The sequence below is a fragment of the Sturnus vulgaris genome, chromosome 5, assembly GCF_052056855.1.
Source record: "Sturnus vulgaris isolate bStuVul1 chromosome 5, bStuVul1.hap1, whole genome shotgun sequence".
Taxonomy (NCBI): domain Eukaryota; kingdom Metazoa; phylum Chordata; class Aves; order Passeriformes; family Sturnidae; genus Sturnus; species Sturnus vulgaris.
In genome coordinates, this window is record NC_142247.1 from 5,351,991 (window position 1) to 5,372,838 (window position 20,848).

Consider the following 20,848-nt stretch of genomic DNA (forward strand, 5'->3'; position numbering starts at 1 on the left):
TGAAGGATTATGAAACTAGCAAAGAAAAAAAACAGTCATCCAAACCGTAAAGGTTACAATCATCTGCATCTACTGAACCTGTTTTATTTCAAAATTCAATGTTGTGTTATAAAAATTCACTGTATCTGGAAAGCTCTAGGTAAAGTTGAGTTTTACTGAAAAAAGGGACTAGTTTAATCTTTTTAGCAGTAACTTCCCTTTGTTGTTAATAATAACAGCCAGTATTTAAGGATCCCAGGTTTTCTTAAAAATAGTTCAGCACAGATGGATCCACTTCTATAACTGGATTTTTCAAGTAACTACATGTCAGTAGATAAAAAGAAGTAGATATTACAGTGGGCCTGCAGCAGCCATACTTGTGGTCTGTTCAGAAATAAAATAGAGAGTTTTGTGGCCGAAAAGCTGTTGGCTCCTCTAAGAAAATGACAAACAGGTTTCTCGTATCACACCCACACAGAGATGAAAGTGCACCTGGATTTCTTTGTCAATTTTTAGCATCAAGTCCCAAGCTGAAGGATGAGAACAGGGAACAGGCCTAATTTTACCAACCATCTTTTTTGGCTGATTGTTGGATTTTCTGTTTAAGCACAAGAGCCTGCTATGTTTATTCTCTATTTAGATGGAACTGGAAAACAAAACTGTTTTTTGTCTGAACATCCAGTTTAGACAGAACTGGAAGACTGGGACTAAGAACAGAGTGGAGGACCCAGCTATTAGAACTGTTTTTTCTCATGATACTGAACAAAAATATGTGAGAGGATAGGAAAAATCACATAATGGATTCACACCTATATTTATTGCTTGTTAAACATTAGAATGACAACCCAAAGAGCCAAGATTTGGTTGGACCCAGGGAAGTTCAGGTGCCAGATTTTCCCACCACTCTCCAAGACATCATGACAGTTTGGGACAGGAACACTTTTGTACCTGGAGAAGCCAGACTTATTCCCTCTTCTCATTCTTATGCATGGCTTTGAAAGCCAAAAGTTGACATTCAGTTCCAGGTTTTATCTTTTTCTCTGAAAAGGCATTTCAGTGGCAGTTTATATGCTTTTTGTTTGTTTTTGGTTTGTTTGTTTGTTTGTTTGTTTGCATTTGTAGCTTTATCAGATGCAGTCTACATCTTTCTGCAAGTCACCTTAAACATATAACTGTAAAAGAAAATGTTGGATTTTAGCCTCTCTTTAACTCTTTGAATTGAGCATTTTTCTCAGTCATCATCATCATTATTCCCTTTTTTTTCAGGAGGGCAGACTATTGCTTGCTGCAGGCATTAGGAATCTTCCCTATGTCTCTAACCAGGATTATTACAGACAGCCCCTTCTCAGCACAAATAGATCATTATTAAATTCTCTTCCTCCCACCTCAACCCTGCCTCACTACAGGGGGAAAAAAACAATCTTTGTCGATCTTCCCGTGAATGCAAGCTGAAAGAAAGACATTTAAAAAAAATAATAAATAAAAAACCCACAACCCTTCCACGCACACATGGAAACCACTCCCGACAGTGAATTAAGGGCATCTCAGCACAGAGAGCTAATACACGGGTCTTAAATGAATCAGGCAGTGAAAATGCAGTTTCAGCGATGGATGGAAAACTGAGGCTTTCTTTTCTGCGGGTTACAATTGCAGTGATCCAGGGAGAAAAAGCCAGAGCACACGGGTGCACAGGAAAAATGTCCGAAGGCTTGGGACAGAGGAGAGCAGCCCGGTGAGTGCTCCGAGCCAATTCCTGGGGACAAGCCTTGCGCTGCCTGCTAGAGCTCACTACGGAAGGCATCCTGCAGCTAGGATATCCCGCAGCTAGGATGTCCTCCAGCTAGGATATCCTAGGATATCCTCCAGCCAGGGCCAGTCTCCTCTCCAGTCCCTCCCAGCATCATCTCCGTTCTCCCGAGCATCCTCCGCCGGCCACCGCCTCTCCCGAGAATTCCCGACACAAAAGCAAATCCAGCGCCCGTGCAAAGGTACACAGAGATGGGGTCTGGGGCTCGGAGGGAGGAAGGGCAGAGTAAATGGACACAGCAAATGCAAAGCCCATTGCAATTTGATTTTCTTTGTCGTTTTTTTTTGGGGGGTGGATATTTTGTTTTGGTTTTTTGGGGTCTTTTCTACATCAAAATGACCTCCACCATATTTTTCTTTCTTCGTCTTTTTTTTTTTCGTTTAAAGAAAAAGAATTCAGTGCCATCTAGTGGGGGAGGGGATCGAGCAAGTCAAGGTGCTGCCCATTCCCAGGGATCTATACTTCTAATTCCGTTATTCAACAGGGACAGATGACCCTCAGTATTTCCCTGCTCTCTCTGTGATCTTCAGCTCCCCAGAGGTGATGTTTAATTTACATGGGCTCCAGCCTTCATTCTTTGTAAAGAATCACCTACTGAAGTCAAAGGAACTCGTCCCAGTGTTGTATTACCAGGAGCAGAGCTGGCTCTGGAGGCAGTTCGCTGCCCTAATTACAGGATTTCAAACACAAGACAGTAATCAAACCAAACATAGATATAACAAATTATGTCTACTAATATTTTTTATCATTCCAGTGCACCTTGAATACTGGTCTCTGTGAATCCTCAGCATGTCAGCCCTTCTAATAACACAGCCATAAAAGATGCTACCATAAAGCATCTTATGATAACTCCCACAAACACTCGAGCCATCATTCAAACAGATTTTGGGTGTTCAGGTGACTCAGAACCAAGCAGGGACTCTGTAAAGGAAGATCTGAACCACAAAACACCATATAAAAGTTTGTCATCTAAACCCCAGGCATTAACCAGTTGTCAATGTCCCTTCCATTTTCTTTTTAATAGAAAAAGAGTTTTTCAAAGGGAAGCATCAGCCAGCTGCATAAACATGGGGTAGCCACACACAAACACAGAGACACAGAATAGGCACACAGCTGTCTACACACTCGTGTAGCTGTGCACACACTGATATCTAGCTGCACACAACAGCACCTAGCTGCATGTCCTCTGCCCTCCCCACTGGCAGCTCCCCAAAGAGATTAGTTTTGCTCTCTCTAATAAAAAATTTTAAAATAAATAAATACATAAATAAAAGCATATGGATTGCAAACTTTAGCAAGTTAGTGAATGCCAGATTTAAGATCACCCACGGGGCATTAATTTGCCCAGCATGCAAACACACTATGATACAATCTTTAATAGCAGGATTTTTGTTTCCATGGGTCTCCCATTTTTTACAGTGCAAAGGATGAATGTTGCTCACTTAATGAACACTATTCAAATTTTCTCCTATCCTTATCATCCAATGTGTGGTGCATGTACTATTTATTGCAGAGCATCCAGATCTTGCATTGCAAACAGAATGATTAATTTCCTCATGAGCTTTTCTATAGTGGTACTCTAATTGTAGTGTTGGAGGGCTGGGGGTTTTTTACAAACATCAAGGAACTTATCTTCCCAGCTCCCTGCTGAGGGACAGAGATAAAAGGCAGTATTTCCAAACATGTCAGTGTATTTTGGGTACTCTAATAAAGGAACTTAGAAACTAAACTTCCAGAGTATTTAGCACCTTAGCACTCAGAGAACAGCTCACAGCCCCTTTTGCTCTAGGCACAGTGGGAAGTATTTCCACAAATTAGTCATGGGTGACTGAAACTGGACACATGGAAAATAGGGACCACATGGACAGAAGTTGGGAACAATGTCACTTTTTTTGTCACCAAGCTTCATAACAGTAAATTTCACAAAGGGTGAAATAAAATCCAATTTTCAATTTCAATTCAAATGTAAATGACCATGATTTTTCCTACCTGTCCTCATCTGCTAGGCTCACTACTCAGCCTCCAAACAGCCACCATCTCAGGACTACAGAGTCCTGGTTCATCTGTCATCTGCCATGAATGAAAACACAATCTGGGCAGAAAGCAGGATGTGATCATGTATTTTACCTCATGACCACAAGTCACAAGTGAATGGCAGTCCACAGGCAATATTTATTCTGGTGTTTTCTTAGAGTCTTCATCTACTGAGCTGAGGTGGTGATGAACAGGGGAGGTACAGAGGAGCTGAGGCAGAACTGATCAGGGTCAGGAGCTGAATGGAGCATACCATCAAAAGAACAGATTTGGTTTTGGAGGAAGCAAAATGAACTGCTGGGCAGAAGGCAGGGGGACAAGTAGGTGAGAAGTTCTATATCTTATTTTTCAATAAAGCAGAGGGAATGGCCAACACTAAATGGCTTCACACAGATGCCAGTGAAAGACAGTACACAGAGAAAAAGAACCACAGTATAATGTTGTTTTTCCAAAGACAAAACAAAACAGAAGGCTGTTGGCTTTTCACTAAAATTACTTCCTCCTGTTAAAATTTACTCTTCATTATTTAGCTGTCAACTGTCAAAACCACATCACTGTTAACAACCTAAGGCTGCACTGTGGACATGGCTATGCATGATAATCACTGCTCCTCTTGAGAACATTTCCAGGAAAGCTTTTAATCTCAGGCAAAACAAGGATGAAGTATTTTAAACAAAACTTTTCCCCAAACTGCCCAGTGTGGGCATTGTGCTTGGAAAAATCTCAGCCCAAGCAGTTGAAGTTTAGCAGAGCTGCAAGGTACAGAAAACAAGGCCAGGTAGGCAAATTTGGCCTAATTAAAACATCGTCCCTGAACCCCTGCACTGCTTCCACACGGCCTGAGGGTCCAGGGGCACTGTGGTAAACTGCAGAAGGACTTGGGAGATATCACTTCACCTCTGAAGGCATTGCCAACAGCTTTAGTTTTTTCAGCCAGGTGGGAGGATCTAAATGTGACACAGTTAACATGCTGAGTTCTGAAGTGAAATAGCCAGGAAAGCCTTTCCTGTCCCTTGAGTCCTGGGTAAACACTCAAGTGCTTCCAATAACAGAGGAGAAACAAGAAAACTTTAACAAAAAAGAAAAGGCCTAAGCTGCACAGGTGTCTGCCTCTATGGAAGGAGAAAGTTCTGCTGGGAGACAACTCAGCTAAAGCACAAGGGCAATATTTAGCCCTCAAGGCTCTTTCAAATTCATCTCCCTACAACAGAAAACAGATCTTAGCCCCAGCATTCAGAAGGAAAGATTCAGCTCCAATATGCTGCCCTCTGAGATCACAGCAGCCACTCTGTGTCCTGCTCACTGTCTTGCCAGCTTGGCAGTCAACATCTTCATACTCTACAGCATCTTCTGTAAGCTGGACAGGCTTCCACATGAACAGACCTGTTTCCCCAAAAGCCTTGCTATGAGGACTGCTGTTCCATTCAAGCCCATCTCTGCTTTCCCCTGTTTACCTTTTGGGCACATCAAGCCCAGCCTCCTACCCAAAATCCTGCTCCAGGAAAACCCTTTGCCTGCTGCAGTGAGGAAGGTGACATTGCTCTGAATGCAGTTGTACAGCAAGGTCACTGGCTGCCTAAAGCCAGCTACAAAAGCAAGATGGTTCTCAGCATCACCACCATTGGGCTCAGCTGAAAACAGGAGATATCACCTCATTAAAATTCATAGATCTTGTGACTCTTATAGAAATAGCAAGAAGAATCCAGGATGGCAGAGATGAGATACTAGGGCCAAAGAGTACTGGCTGAGAGCAAAAACTCAGACCTCTGCCTGCCAAAAATAAGAATATTTTTGGTAAGAAGTGCTCTTATTCTTAAAGTTACATCTAGCACATTGATCTTCAATATATTAAAGCTTGATTAATTCTGTTTTTTCTGTACTGCATTGATATGTAGTTCATATAAGCAGCCTCATGGAAAGGTGCATCTGCAGTACTGTTAGTTTGCCTGACAAGGCAAGACACACTGAACAACCTTCCCTAAACTTCTGACAGATTTCAGAATACATTGTTCATTCCCAGAGAGGTTTTTGGATATGTTTTCTATCAGCAGTGTTTTGTGAACTAATCCAGTGAAAATGCAATTGTAGATGGATAATATGGTTTCATAGCGAGTGTATCACATCTGTGATTGGCTCTCAGCTGCCAATTAGATTTTTTGCTTCTTTTAGTCACAAAAGAAGAACAATGATTAATTAATAATCAGAATTCATAGATCATAAGAAACCATCACAGAAGCAACTGGAGAGAAAACCAGCAAGCAAAATAAAAACCAGCACCTGCTTGGCAAAATTATATTCTCTAAAAGCACTCCTTCATTTTGGAACAAGACTCAGAAGCAAGACTTCAGTCTTCATCTATTCTATTTGGCTGTGAAGTCCCAGCAGAGTAAATTCATTTAAATAATTTTTTTAGAAGGTGTATAAAAATATATTGTGTACTGCTGTAAAAGCAGCTGACATCTGGAATGATAAATTCTCTATTTAGATACAAGCATGCTGCCATCTTCAACAATTTTGCATTTACTTCATTTATTATGACCAAGTATATTTGCATCAAAATAAAGTAGTTGGTTATTCAGAGTTCATCCATTTGTGCAGTTCATTTCCCTACCTCAAGCTTTAGAACTGTGATACCACAATTACACCTTGTACTCTGAAGTTGTTCCAGTGAGAACTACTGGGCCATGAAAGACAGACATGTATTCCCCTTTGCTGCAAAGGCCTCCAGTAAGTACCCACCAAAAAAAGAAACCATGGGGAGTACCAAGCTTCAGTGACCATACCCTGATTGCCCATGATAAAGAAACTGGCCTGCAAGAAGTTATTTGTTTCCAGAGAAATAATGTTTCCAGGATTAAGGAACAAAATTTCCCAAGGGGAAAAAAAAATTTAAAAAATTTAAAAATTTGGGACCCTCAGACATAAAATCTGAAGGAATTTTTCCCAGGAAAAAGGAAACAATGTCCAGAAAGCATGGGTAGGAGCATGACTTACTCAGCCTGGGTACTAGCAAGGTCAGAGAGAAAGAACCGAACCAAAAAAAGCCTCTGCAGAATGCTTCTATAGGCTGAAGCAACTGAGGCTGAGAAGTGCATGCAGGATTGATTATGATTCTCTAGACAGGCAAATTCAGAAACAGAGAGCAGCTCTGGTTACATAACTAACAGCAGCCTCGTGTCACCTACTAGGACTGCAGTGAAGAATTCCAAACTAAAACCAAAATAATTATCTGTTTCCATAACTCTGCAAGGGTGAAAGGTTGGTCAATGATGTTTAGGTCTACAAAGAGCACTGCTGAAATGACTGGGTACATGGGAGTCCAGCCAGATCTGCTGACTTACCAATCAAGGCAGCCAGAGTGGTTATCCAGAGTGCTCCCAAAGACCCAACCATGTATCTTGTGATGAGCACTGGTCAAGATATCCTAAGACAACAAAGGACTTTAACCAGGAAAACACGGGGAGAAATCTGCATAGAAATGCACCATAGAGATCAAAAGGGAAATACAAAATCCAAGTGTGCTGAAACTCTGGGGAACCACCAGGTCACAAACCCAAGAGGTGTAGATCCAAGACAGTATCTTGATAAGAGCTCAGCCTGAAGAAACAGAAATGTGAAATCAAACTGACCCAACTAATCTCCTTGGATTTTATGTTTAAGAGATTGATGTATTCCTGAAAATTCTATTGCTGGAACATTTTTATTCACTCTGTTTTCACACTTGGTCAAACAGAATTAGAGATGAGCAGCTCTTTGACCCCATTTGAAGGCTTGCTGGATGTCCTTTCAGATGAGTGTTATAAGGAATGATGGAAGAGAAACTGCAAGAGCTTTTATCAGCAGTGAGCCAGATGTCTCCATTATTTCTTCTTTTGCTGATTCTGTCATTTTAATATTTTTCCTTTTTTTTTCTCCCCTCTGCAATCCTCTGTTCCAGCCAAAAAAGAAGTGTCTTTGTTACTGTTGCTTTTAAAAGTTTTATGTGCATGTTGTTAGTAAAGTAAAAACAACACTTCCGTAGTATGTTTTTCACAAGGGGAAGCTGAAGCATTTTCTAAGAACCAATTAATCTTCACAACCCATTTCTGAAGCAGACATTATTTTCTCCAGTTTACAGAGGGACGAAATGGCAGATAGGTTAATTAATTTGCTTAAGGTCATCCAGTGAGTTAGCAAAGGAGTTGCAAAAAAAAAAAAACCCCAAGATCCCAAACCCTTCATCTAACCACTAAGAAATACCCCTTCTCTTCAGTCTGAAGAACTTCATTGAAATCTATCACTGACCATTTATTCTGCCATAATGTTGAACTACAAATTAGTCAGTGTAAATGACCAACACTGAGGTGTGTGGAGATCCACACATCCTTTGCCTGTTCAGCTTTGTGCAGCACCCACTATGCTGGACAGCTGATCTGCCATTAAAAATGGATGTGTTACAGTTCCCCTGCACAACTGCCAATATCATTTCAGACATCACTTGGGCACTGCACAAGAGACAAATGGCACTGGCTCTCTTTCCCCAGGAGGAGGGAAGGCTGCCTCGACAGCCCAACTCTTGGGGAAAGCAATAAACTCAAGATGCCAACTGGCTTTGAAAAATAATTCCTGTTTTCCTCTTATGCTGCATCTCTCTCCCAAGTGTTCCCAGTGTTAGATAGCTGGAGCAGCACTACTTAATAGTGACATCTTTGTGGATTGCACTCTGGCATTAGTTTGATGAGTTACTTTAAAGTCTAAATATCCTTCAAATGCCCACCCAAAGTCTGTCAGTCTCTCAACAGCACACATTCTCTCCAGAAGGATTTGCAATTCAGATGTCTCCGTGGCTCAGCACGAATCACTGTTCAACAAAACACAGTTGAAGTTTGCCAATTAATCACGAACATATAATGAATAACAAATGATGTCTGAACATGTATGTAGCCAATGCAGTTTTACCAAATGCTCAGAGGGTCCTTCTACTTACTCAGATGACTTTGCTCCCTTATGTCAGTGTTTATAACGAGAAAATGTTAGAGATCATGTTACAGCATGATAGTTCTGAGCATAAGACTTAGGAGTGAAGTTGATCACTTTGTCATACAGGTACTGCTCAAGTGCCTCATTTCCAAGATCAAATGATACAAGTTCAGATTCTTCTTTCCTCTAAATGTCAATAAACAAGCATCAACGAGCAAACTGTCACTGTGATCTTTTTTCTTTCTGGGTATACCTTGCCTTCTCAGGACAAACAATGTATCAAGTTCTGCATTTTATCAAAATTTTGCCTTAAAGCTGTCATCCAGTTACAACTAAAATATATACACAAGACGAATTAACTAGATAAACAATTCCAGATTGCTCTTGATCAAACAATAAAACTCCAGACAAAATTACTGCCAACTATTTGTGAAAAGGTCTTTATTATATTTTATCATGTCTCTACCTCTTTTCTTTTTTTTTTTTTAGCTGCTTCGTGTGTGTTCCATGAATGTCCACTCACCCATCTCCCACCGATTTTCTTGCAAATAATTGTTAACAAGTCCAAACACTTCGCTCTGCTTGCAACAAAAAGCTCAGAAGGCTCTAACAATATTTCCATGGAATTCAGCTCATCACAAACCCATCCATTCCTGTAGTCAGTCTCTGCTGCATCCTTCCATTCCTTTAGCATGCCGAGTCTCATTTGGACTGTGAAGACCTCGGCCTGGGGATGTTGATTTGAAACTCCCTGGCAGGATATAGGGAGACAGTGTGCCAGACAAGGTGAGCAAGACTTTTTGGGTCCATGGATGGCAAACCAGATCATTGTCTGTCTCTGCAAATTTGCAGAAGTGTTGAGTTGCTGTTTTGTTGACTGATGTGACCCTGATTTTCCATCCTGAGTGCCTGTACACTGCCTTACTGGCATGCTAACCCTGGCTGGGTGCTCTGCAAGCAATTCTCCTCATAACAACAGCAACAACAGGGTTCCAGTGACATAAATAGGCTCTGGTAAGCACACATTTTTACTTTGATTTAATAATAATAGTAATGGTTGACAGGAGAAACAACTGAGCAAAAGCAGAAAAATTTAACTAATGCAGAGCTTTTCATATCTGTGCTTCCATCACACCAAAAAGGCCATGCTGGTATGGCAGCAAAAATACTTTGAGGGAAAGAGGAAGATGTTTTCATCAGTTTTCAGAGTGTGGGTAACATATAAGTAAAATATTTTTATTGATGAGGAGGAATGAGATTGAACTGATGTAACTACAGAATCAGGTAGGATGATTTACCAGAATGGAATATTAAAATACTTTGCCCCAATCTTTTAACATAAATAAAGAAATTTGAAGACTGAGAAGTTAAGAGTGCATATGAAACCACCATCATTATTTTAGAGAAGCAGAGACAGTAACTTGTTCCAACTAACCCTCTTGTGGAGGGGTGGAATGGAGTGGGGATGCCTGCAGAGCATCAGGCTGCTTATCCCTCCAAGGTACCAAAATTGTGCTGTGTGAGGAAAACGTCCCAATACCAGAAGCCACATCTCATTACACTTTCCAAAACCTTCTTTTCTATGGCAGAAGTTATTCCAGTCTGCATGGAAGAAGTATTTTTGAAATCATAATATTTAAACAAATTACTCATGGTACAAGAAGGGGGTGGTTGTTTAGGAGCCAGCAATCGTAATTTGGTTATAGCAAGGACAGTTGTTATAACAAGGACAAAGGACAGTCCCAGTCAGGGAAATTCTCTCTCTCTCCCCCTGCCCTCTCTCTCTTTCTCACACACACACACAGACGCTTCAGAAAGACCTTCTCCATCAAGATGGGAGAAATGATGAGAAAATTGCGATTCAAAAATAGAGATAGAAATGTAAATGAGAATACTTATGATCTTACTCCATAAAGTCATGATTGCTTAATTAACAAAATGGCCAATTTTGGCTGAAGGACAACTTTGTCTCAGCAGCAGGATGAAGGAAACACTCAGAAGTTAAAATCAAGGTATAGAACAGCATAGAAAGGTAAAAATATAGGAAAAATGTTCTATTAATACAAACAAGGAAAACTACAGAAAAAGCATAAATGGTGTGACTATAGACAGTAAAATGAGGGGTGCAACATTGCTAATGTGTATGTCTAGAGATGGTAACATAGCACAGAAGTGGCAGAAATGCTAAAAACCTCTATTTCCTCCTTAGAAAGATTAAGGAAGAGACACTTTTCTTATCTTGTAGGAAAAAAAAATTCCATTAGTCACTAATGGAAATGCTAGGCAAGATCTACTAGAGCAAACAATTTAAAATTGGGATATCTAGAGAACTTTTATATGACAGTGTTTGAATAACCGGCTAAAGAAATTCCATGAATGTTAATTCTTAATAATCACAAAATCATACAAAGGCTTGGGTCAGGAGGGACCTTAAAAATCATCTAGTTCCAATCCCTCCCTGCCATGGGCAGGGACACCTTCCACTAGATCAGGAATACAAAGAAATTGGAGGATCATGTCAATATTCAAAAAGGATAAGAAAGGGGACGGGGTTGCCCAGGCCATGAGGCTGCTCTGCCTGTGACAAGCATGGAAAAGGTGACAGAAAATTAATCAAGGAAGGATGACAGAATAACAATTTGTTCAATGCTTGGCAGAATCTGCTCTTCTAGAAAACAGGGTGAGCCAGACAAACCCAATTTCCTCCTTCAATGGCATTACACGTTTGGCATATAAATGCAATCACATAATTGTCATTTACTCAGATGTTTGCACAGAGTCTGATTTAGCACCTCCTGGCACTGATTAAAAATTAGCATAAATCAAGCACTGGGAAAGCTCATGTCTAGTGGGATTGGCAGTGGCCAGAGGAGTGCTGGAGGAAGCACAGCAGGGTCAGGTGCCCATCCCCACACATCAGGGGCTCCCCTGGGCACACACCCCGCTGCAGGTTTGGGGCTGGAAGGTGAGTGATCGACTCACCACCTGCACCTGTGCCAAGAAGACACTTGTGCTGAAAGACTGAGATTGCGCAGGTAAATTTGCCCAGGCAGATATATTTTTGCAGCTGAATATAATAATAAATTTCATCTTTGAAAATAAGTAGCAGGAGGGAAGCAAAAGTTATGAGGGTAAGGGCTAGCAAGGAGCACAAGAGACATACGCCCTGAATTTGAGGAGCAAAAAAAAAACAATCTCTCCAAGTGGTTTGGAAACATAGTGAATGAAAAACATTTGTGGCTCCCAAATTCTCCCTTTCATCTCCTTTCACTGAAACTACATTTTGAGATTTGCCCCAGTTTGCAGCCTGGTCAAGACCATGAGTGAAGACACTTGGCTTTCAGCTCTTTATGTGAAGTCAAGCCTTCTCCCAAGAGTAAAACCAGCTCAGTTTTATTAACCTGAACACATGTTCTTAAGGAGCAAGCTGCCAACCGGACATGTCAGTGTGGACATATCACACCAAAGAATAAGGCTCTATGCAGACTTGTCATCAGCTTTTAATGAGGACAACCACTTTCCTCATTTCATCATCAGATTAAGCATGTAACTCCAAAGCTGCTCACAAACAGGGAGGGAAACAAATGAGAGTCACAATAAGAACGTTCTTGATGCAAGTGGGTGTGACGCTCTCGTGGTGTGTGACATTTTGGGTTGTACAGTGCAGAGCTGGACACAATGATCCTTGAGGGTCATTTCCAGCTCAGGATATTCTACGATTCCAAGTCAGGATATTCTGCGATTCCAGCTCAGGATATTCTGCGATTCCAGCTCAGGACATTCTGCGACTCCAGCTCAGGATATTCTGTGATTCCGTGACTCCATGGCCGCGGGGACAGCACGCACCGAGCCGCACTGAGTGAGGGGAAGGGCAGTGAGGGAAGATTGCTTGGAAGGACAGCACAGAAGGCAATGTCTCCCGATGAATTACAGCTGTACTGATCACTGAGGGGTGGGAACATCTCTGCCTGCCCAATGAGTTTGGGTGTTAAGAAGGAGTGGGTTAGTTGGTTACTGGTTAGAGTTACAGTTCGAGTTGGAGCTTCAGACTGGGGGCCTGCTGCAGTTTGGGATGGAGGCTGCTGGCTGTGCTCTGAGGAGATGAAGGACATGCGGTCGTGCAAGGGATAAACAAGGTGAGAAGATGTGGTGTGAGGGACGGGCAGGGTGAGGCGGCCGGGTAAAGGACAGCTTGGTGTTTGAGAGGAGAGCTGCGTGGAGCTGCCTGTAAGACAGGAGTTAGAGTTGTAAGAAAAGAAGCACACTGAAAGAAAGCATTAAGAGTTTTCTAATAAAGAACTGTTTGTCGCTAGCCGTGCCCGTCTTGACATAACTGCAACAGGGGAGCAAACAGCAGAGGGAGAAAGAGGAGGAGGAGGAGGCTGCTTGGGCCGCCCGTCCCGCCCCTCACGTCACCCGTGCGCGCCGCCTCCCCTCCGGCAGCGCCGCCGCTCCTCCGGCCGCGGGTGAGCGGGGCCGAACGGGGCTGAACGGGGCCCAACGGGGGTCCCGGGGTGCCGGGCAGGGCCGTGTGCCCGGGAGCCGCAGCCCTCGGGCTCCCGTCCCGCAAGGAAGCGCGGCCTGAGGCGGCGCCGCGTGTTGAGCTCCTGGGTTGGGGCCTGGTCCTCCCCCTGTGCTCCTAGGGAAAGCAGAAGTAACGCGGGGAAAAGAGCGTTCTGCTGGCGTGGTCCGAGTGGGAAAGGAGCGGTCCGAAACAAGCGGGTGGATCGGGAATGAAAATAAGGCAGCGGGGGACGGGAACGCTTGGCTTTGGGTGGGAGCAGGTGGAGCGGCAGCGCTGAACGCTGGGTTCGGGTTAGCCGTGCTGGGTCCTAGGGGCCATCCTGGAGATGTCCTTGCTGCAGGTGACAATAATCTGATGAAAGTACTCTTTCGTCTCACAGGATCACCCCAGAACAGGCTTTGGATAGCTCTGGCTCTTGGGAATTTGCAGCCTTTGCCTTGCTTCTCACTCAGGCGTTCTTAGTCGGGCAAGGATTAATGGAGGTCTCCAGCCTTAGCTCGGGCTGTTATAATTCCTTTAGCTTGGTGTTATAATTCCTTTAGCAATTCAGAAGTGACGATCAGGTTGCTCAGACAACAGGTGTGCATTGTTCGGGAGCTGAAGCTATTTTCATTTTAAGGCTGCAGTACGTAGAGATTAAGCAAGTTGTGTGTTTGAGTCTGGTGATAAAGACGATTTTGGAGTCATCTGGTGAAGAGTTTGGGGGACTATTTGTTGCTTTGTCTCCGAAAGTAGGAATTAGAACTGTTCTGAAACACATGATTTAGCAAAACTTAGTGATTATTTCCCCCTGTAACATGCTCAAGTGCTGCCTTGCAATCTTTTAAGAGCTGTTTTTTCACACTAGGCCTACTGCCTTACCTCAAGGTCTCTCATGCTTTGCCTTCTCTTATGTTACTTTTTCCATTATTGTCTCTTCTCAAATTACTCATACTATTTTCATGCTTGTTTTTTCTTTCCTGCTTCCTTTAGAGTGATTTACTAACAGGAGTAAATCAGAAGAGGTCCTTCAATGAGCAGATACATGTACATGAGGTTATGAATACTTCAAATTTGTGTTATTGAACAACAGGCTCTGTGCAATCATTCTGAGGTGGTCTTAGCACTGTCCTGATGGTTATTCTTATCCATGATCTTTAATTTGTTATGCTCATATTCTGGAATCGGCTGTGCAATGTTTTTTAAAACAAGAATTTTAAACTTTAACCTCAGTGTCGTGCTCTTGAATGAATTGGCTTAATTTGTCTGAAGACTTATGTGATCACTCATTCAAAAAGGCAAAATACATACAAAATACTACTTCAAATACAGGATTATGGGATTTCTAATCTTTTCTACTACAACCCATTCTGCAAAGAGTAAAGAAGACTTAAAATGGGGCAGGTTAGAAAAGCTGAGAGAACACCTTTCTCATGCTACTTTAGCAGAGTGGATGTTGTCTGGTGGTCTAATACCAATGGTTTTGTCTTCAGGGAATTTTTGTGGCAGAGGTTTTTAGGTGAGAGATGACTAAAAGAGAATGGGAAGCTGCTGATTGATTTTCTTGGAAAAAGGAATCTGGCATGGGAAAACTGCTGTTTTCCTCTCAAAAAGAATAGGCATTGTGAGAGACTGAAAGGAGAATGGAGAAAAAGTTGGAGATGATCAAGGGAAGGGAATTGAGATGGGAAAGATCTGTGTGATTCATTTATAGCCCGTTGTTACAAGGATTATAACAATGTTTTAAATAGGGTGAGAAACTTCCAGGTTGTTTTCTCGGTATGGTCAAGTGGTGATTTACCTTGTGTTGGTGTAGCAGTCAGTGGTATCACACAGGTATGATTTTTGGGAGAGCTCACACTGCAATTGTTCCTGTGGCTGGAGTTTAAGGGGAGTCTCGAGCAAGCTGAGTGAGTTCTGCTAATAAACTGTGCTAGCCATGGTAAACTGTGGTGTAGTGGAGGTACTTTTATAGTTTGTATTGCTGTCTGTGAGCTCGGAGTTGTCCCTGAATTCATGTAGATGTTCTTTATATGCAAGGTTACATGCTAAAGTATTAGACTGATTTTATGCAAGGAATGTGTGATGTCAGATGAGTGATCAGAGTATGATACATTCCTTTGTTGGCCTTAATTCTGGGCTGGCTTGTTCTACTCAGCCATCTCAGGAGCTGTGGCTCTTCTGTTTCCTGTTGCAGGAAGGTCCATCTGTGTGTGCCCCCACTGTTCCCGGGGACATGTCCAACGTTTCCAGCTACGCCCTTCGCATGGCCCGGCTGAGTGCCCAAATATTTGGTGAGGTTGTCAGGCCCACTGACTCCAAATCCATGAGAGTGGTGAAGCTGTTCAGTGAGCAGCCCCTGGCCAAGAGGGAGGAGGTGTACAACTGGTACCCCCCCCACAACACCTACCATGCCCTCATGAAGAAACTCCGCTACTTCGGCCTCTACAGGTACATCCTGAGCTTGGGAGCAGGACTGGAGGCTGGAAAGGGTGGGTGGGAGTCTTGTTGGGCTTGTTTTCCTCAAGGGAAAGAGGGGAAATGTTTAGTTCTCAATATGGTACATATGGAAATAGGCTCTTGATTGTTGCACTGAGGGCAAAGAGAGCAAAGTGACTGCTGTCTAAATTCTACCATCATTGGAAATTTTTGTGAGAGAGACTTGAGTGTAGCTGTGGGCAAGCAGTTACCTTAGAAATAGTTCCTGCTTTTGCTCTGTAGGGAAAAGAAGAAAGCTTTCTGATAGACAGGAGATAGGTCTGTAGTTCTGAATATGGCAAATGAATGTGCTACAAAGAGGTGATGTTAACACCAGACTTACCATATATTTCTCAGTCATTCAACAGCTAATAAGTGAAATTTAGAAGAGACAGAAAGTCTCTGTTAGGCCGGAGGGCCTTTTTTATTCTTCGTCATAAATTAAATTAAATTCAAATGTGATTTAAATAGTCTTGTTATTTTCAGTTTCATCCAAACCAGTTGTCTAATTTCTAAATTAACTTCCAGAGTCTGTATCAGGGAGAATTGTACTGCTGAAGAACATCAGCAGGCATCAAATGCAATTCTTTTACTTCAATCAGGTAGCACTAAAAAAACCTTTAAAAGTGAGGCTGCAAACCCTCAGTACAGTCAGAACAGATTACCTGTTGCTACTCTGACAATACTAACCATCAGGAATTGCATCCAGGATGCTCTTGATTTCGGTGGATGTGCCAACACTTTCTAGACTTGCTGTTTATACAGAAAGCCTCCATGTGATGCTAATGTTCTTTATTCTTCTCCTTCCCCTATTAAATTCCCTCTCTAGCTGCTCTGTATACAGAGTTGGTAGAAGGAAAAAAATCGGCAATGAAGAATCAGACTAATGGGGCCAGTAATAAATCACAAGCTTTTTGTTTCTGTTTAGAGAAGTTGTGTTCAAAAATAGCAGTGCAGCCATCTTAGGCCACATAGGATGCAGTTTTGAAAATCACTTTGCACTAAAAAATACAGGGACAGATTAATAGAACTTATTAGAAAATGATTGAGGAATCATTATCTCTGCCAGCCCGTTCATCCTCTTGTTTTATTCTCTTATTAAGATTCTACCAGTACTGATGCCATCTTCATAACTCATTCCTGAAGTCACCTGAGAGCAGTGCCATGTGCTGTAATTACTGCTCAGCATGGCCCTGTTTCCCTAGGAGCTAATGACCTGAACTCAGGAACACAATGTGCTGTGGCTGCACTGCTGAGCTGGGTAACAAGGGGGAAAATCTTATTCTTGTCTCTTACTGATTTTGGCATTTTACTGCTCTTTTAAACAAAGGGGATCAATAAATGCAATTGAAATAATACATATGTGCACACAGCCTTTGTTGCTGAAAAGGACAACCCTGTTAGTTCTGAAAGTATCAGAGAAAATCTCTCGTTTTTATTCAGTGATACTGCCAGCAGTGACATGCAGTACATTGCAGCAAGCTTCAGTATGGGCTTCATGGTTAAAAAAAGTTTTGATTTTTGTTTTTTTTCCATTAGCTTATAGTTCAAAGAAGTATTAATATCTGTGCATGCCAAGAGAAAGAGTAAACTTTATTCCTTCTTCTCCATCTAGGGATGAGCATCAGGACTTCAAGGAGGAGATGAGGCGATTGAAAAAGCTCCGTGGGAAGGAAAAACCAAAGAAGGGGGAAGGAAAGAGAGCTCTCAAGAAGAAATAGTGCTGTGTGAACAGTGTCACTGACTACTCTGGAAATGCTGGGGAATGGCTGGAGAAGGTTTGGCAAGTGAGCTGCCCGTGGGACACAAGAAACACACTGTGAAATAGTGGACTCCACCTTGGGAATGCACCTAGGTCTTTGAAGTTTTACTGGTTTTGAATTTCTGTACTTCAAATATATTGTATATTGCAGCACAGTAATAAAAAAAAAAGTGCTCAGTGCTTTTCTTGAAACCACCTGTAGCTATTTTCAGTTTTTCTTGATCTGGAAATTGTTTGTTTTTCATTGTCTGTTTTATTTTCTTGTGTTAATATCAACACTGTTTTGCATGTGGCCACGAAAAAACAAGGATTCCTGCTTCTGCTTGTCAATCTTAGCTGTTATAATTAGTGAAATTTCAAGGACCTCTAGTGCTTTTTTTTTTTTCAAGTTTTTAAAAGTTTTTAAGTTTAAGTTGCTGTTACATTCTATTGTTCTGTGCTTTCCACTGGACAATACTTCCCAAACCACTGCCTGCCCACAGCACTTTCATTGTACTCTAAACTTTCAGATACCACAACAGAAGAGGCTGAAATATTGAGCAACTAAATCCATTTAATAATGAAACTATTATATGCAATAATGAAATTTTAAATAATTTTTTTACAGTAAACTTATTCTGATGCCTGGAAGACATGTATGAAACACTATCCAAGATGAACATTTTTGTTAGCATTCAGTAGGGGTTTTATCACTAGGCTCCTCTGGTTGCTAATATTAATGTTCAGTGGATCTACATAAATTTATAACAGCTCTACCTCACCAAGATTATTAATTGAAGAGGTGCTGATTGTGTTAAAAGGTGTTTCTGGGGAGCTGCATAGTTCTTGTTCAGTGTCCTTACTTACCTGTTTTTCTGAGCTCTAAGAGAAGCTTAGGTTTTAGGAAATCTGCAGTGTTGTGGGAGAAGCACCTGAGTTCTTACCACAGTCAAAGAAATGCTATAAAAGTTAATATTTTATATGCACTGCTCTGTACTGCAGTGGTCAGTTTCTCTCTTGTAATTTAAAATCCTTTTAGTAACTTAGAATTTTTGCTTAACTGTAATGTGCTTAAGATATTTGTGTTACATGTGCTCTCTGTGGGTTGTGACCTGTCTGGCAGTCAAGTACCTGGAGATTGTGATGGGATCTCCAAGAAGTTCTTGGTTCTGGGACATGTGCATGGAGCTGAGGGAAAGGGTCTGGTTCCCTTGAATTCACCTTTGGGAATAGATAATTCTGTTGCTTGCTTTGCTGAAGAGAAGCCCCCATTCTGAACCTCTTCAGCAGAGCTACTGCAGCAGCCCTGCACAGCTCTTGGTGCCTTCTGAAATGAAATCCAAGATAAATAAAAATGTTTTCCCTGCTATTTAAGGTGAATCAAGACAATCTCTTCTGGTGCTGTGAAACTCTTAAAGCTTTCACATATAAACACACAAGGGACCAAAAGTGCAGCCATCAAAAAGGGAATTGTGATTCTGTAAAAGAAGTAGGAGTAGCCTTAAACTTTGTGTGTGTGGCCAGACTTGGTTATGAGTACACTTAGAGCAATGTGTAAAATACTTGTACAACATGATGAAACTGATGGAAGTGCCTGTGAAGTAGATGCGACACAAAGGGAATGAATCATTGATTTTCACCTTTTTTTGTGCAGCATTTACAAAAGTAAATGGATGGAGGAAAAAAAAAGTATCACTTTCTGAAAAAAATACAAGAGAGGTTGCTCTGCCTAATTTTTCATGTTTTTTTTTTTCTGTAGTACTCATTTGCTAGAACTTGGTATTTTCAAAAATCGTTCTTTCCTTTCCTCTAAGTCTTCACCCTAAAATAATGATGACTCAGCCAGTAGTGGAGCATTTCTAGTGTTAGTATAATCCATTGCTTGCTGGGACCATTAGCATAACTATTTGTTCCAGAAATTACAGCCTTCTCCTTTCCATAGCTGGGATAGAAATAGGCCCTTTGCTGCCTCCCTTCTAACCTGTGCTCTGTCATTTAGGAATAGACATGGCCTGAAGAAGTCTTCATTGTGTGAATCACAGGGACTAGACAGATCGGGAGTCAATCCCGAAGCATTACATGAAATACTGATGCAATAGGTGTATTTAGGAGAGGAAGGAGAATTCCAGCCACATTCTGAAGGGTAGGGATAGGAACACTTATGCTCTGTACAGCTATTGGTATAATGGTGTTTTAGGTACATCCATTTTATGTACAAATTACCAAGTTTAACTTGCTCTTTATTCTCAGTTTTCCCGGTAAAATGATTTTTTTTCACCATTGAAATTGCTGTGTCTTGTTACAAAATTCACCATTTTCCTGAGGATATGAACTGCCTGCCCTCAGAAGATGTATGTTTTAATTCTTGATCAGAATAAACCTGGTTAGCTGACCTTCAAGGGGCTGAGAATAAAAACTAACCTCTTCCCAATCCTCAGCAGCTTTATTGCCACTGTTTATTATGCAGTGCTTTAGCTATGCCTGTCTTTAATTAGACTCTGGTATGATGTATTCATAGCTGCTGAGCACTGCTGTGATAATCACAAGCTATTTTGTAAACAGGCTGACCCAGTTGCTGTATATATCCTATAGGGAGTGCAGCTATTGCCAGAACCTCTTACTTTTGCAAGCCCTGCAGACAAGCAGAAGCTCACTTGCATGTGACTGTACTTTGTAATGGTAGAAGGAAAAAAAAAAAACTCAGTCTTGCTTTCTGGCAGAGCTACCAGTGTGTTAAAATACCTGTGCTTTGCTCAGAACAGTAATAACTTGAACAAAGTTTCTCCTCAAGTGGAAAGAGTCTGTTCTTATTAAAACAGGGTGCTGAGTTTACACAGCTCAGTGAAATGCACCTCGAAATTTTTAGATAAATGCTTTGTCTTTCTTGCCTTTGCTTCCCCAAGAGTACAATTAGAATAATGATCACTGAGTGAACAGCATCAGGAGGTTAAGCTGCTTCCAGGATGGGAGTTTACCCCAGGAGAACCCTGTAAAGGGCAGCTTAGGCTGCCTGGGGTAGGGCTTGTAGCTCTGTGTGTTTCAGAGAGATGTTTGTATGCAACTGCTGAGGACATTTTTAACACATAAAATAAGCTGTGGTATGTTACTTTGTTTGCTGTTCTGCTTTAGATGTTTAAAATGTCAAATGCTGAAAAAATCTTGATTTGGTCAGAAAGTAAAAATTAAATCATAGTTATTTCTCATACTATAAATGTTTTTAAAAATCTGAAGTATCTGTGTACATCTTCCTCTACCACTTTGTGTTTGAAGGCTATGTTAGGATAATTTAAAAAAACAATAATCAATTAAGATTATGTTTTTGAAAAGACTGACGAATTTGAAAGGC

General features: G+C 41.5%; 1 protein-coding gene across 4 annotated transcripts; it reads left to right on the forward strand.

Annotated features, from left to right (window-relative positions):
• The first annotated feature begins 1,491 nt into the window (after positions 1-1,491).
• MRPS33 (mitochondrial ribosomal protein S33) lies at positions 1,492-19,235 on the forward strand. Of its 4 annotated transcripts, XM_088164673.1 has the most exons (4): positions 1,492-1,967; positions 9,269-9,565; positions 15,481-15,734; positions 17,377-19,235. In XM_088164673.1, the coding sequence occupies exons 3-4, from the start codon at positions 15,520-15,522 to the stop codon at positions 17,480-17,482; spliced, it is 321 nt and encodes a 106-aa protein (XP_088020799.1). In that variant the 5' UTR covers positions 1,492-1,967; positions 9,269-9,565; positions 15,481-15,519; the 3' UTR covers positions 17,483-19,235. The 4 variants fall into 4 exon arrangements, with proteins under 4 accessions (XP_088020799.1, XP_088020797.1, XP_088020798.1 ...); XM_088164671.1 differs by lacking the exons at positions 1,492-1,967; positions 9,269-9,565 and adding an exon at positions 13,174-13,245; XM_088164672.1 differs by lacking the exons at positions 1,492-1,967; positions 9,269-9,565 and adding an exon at positions 13,250-13,486.
• Positions 19,236-20,848: the final 1,613 nt, after the last annotated feature.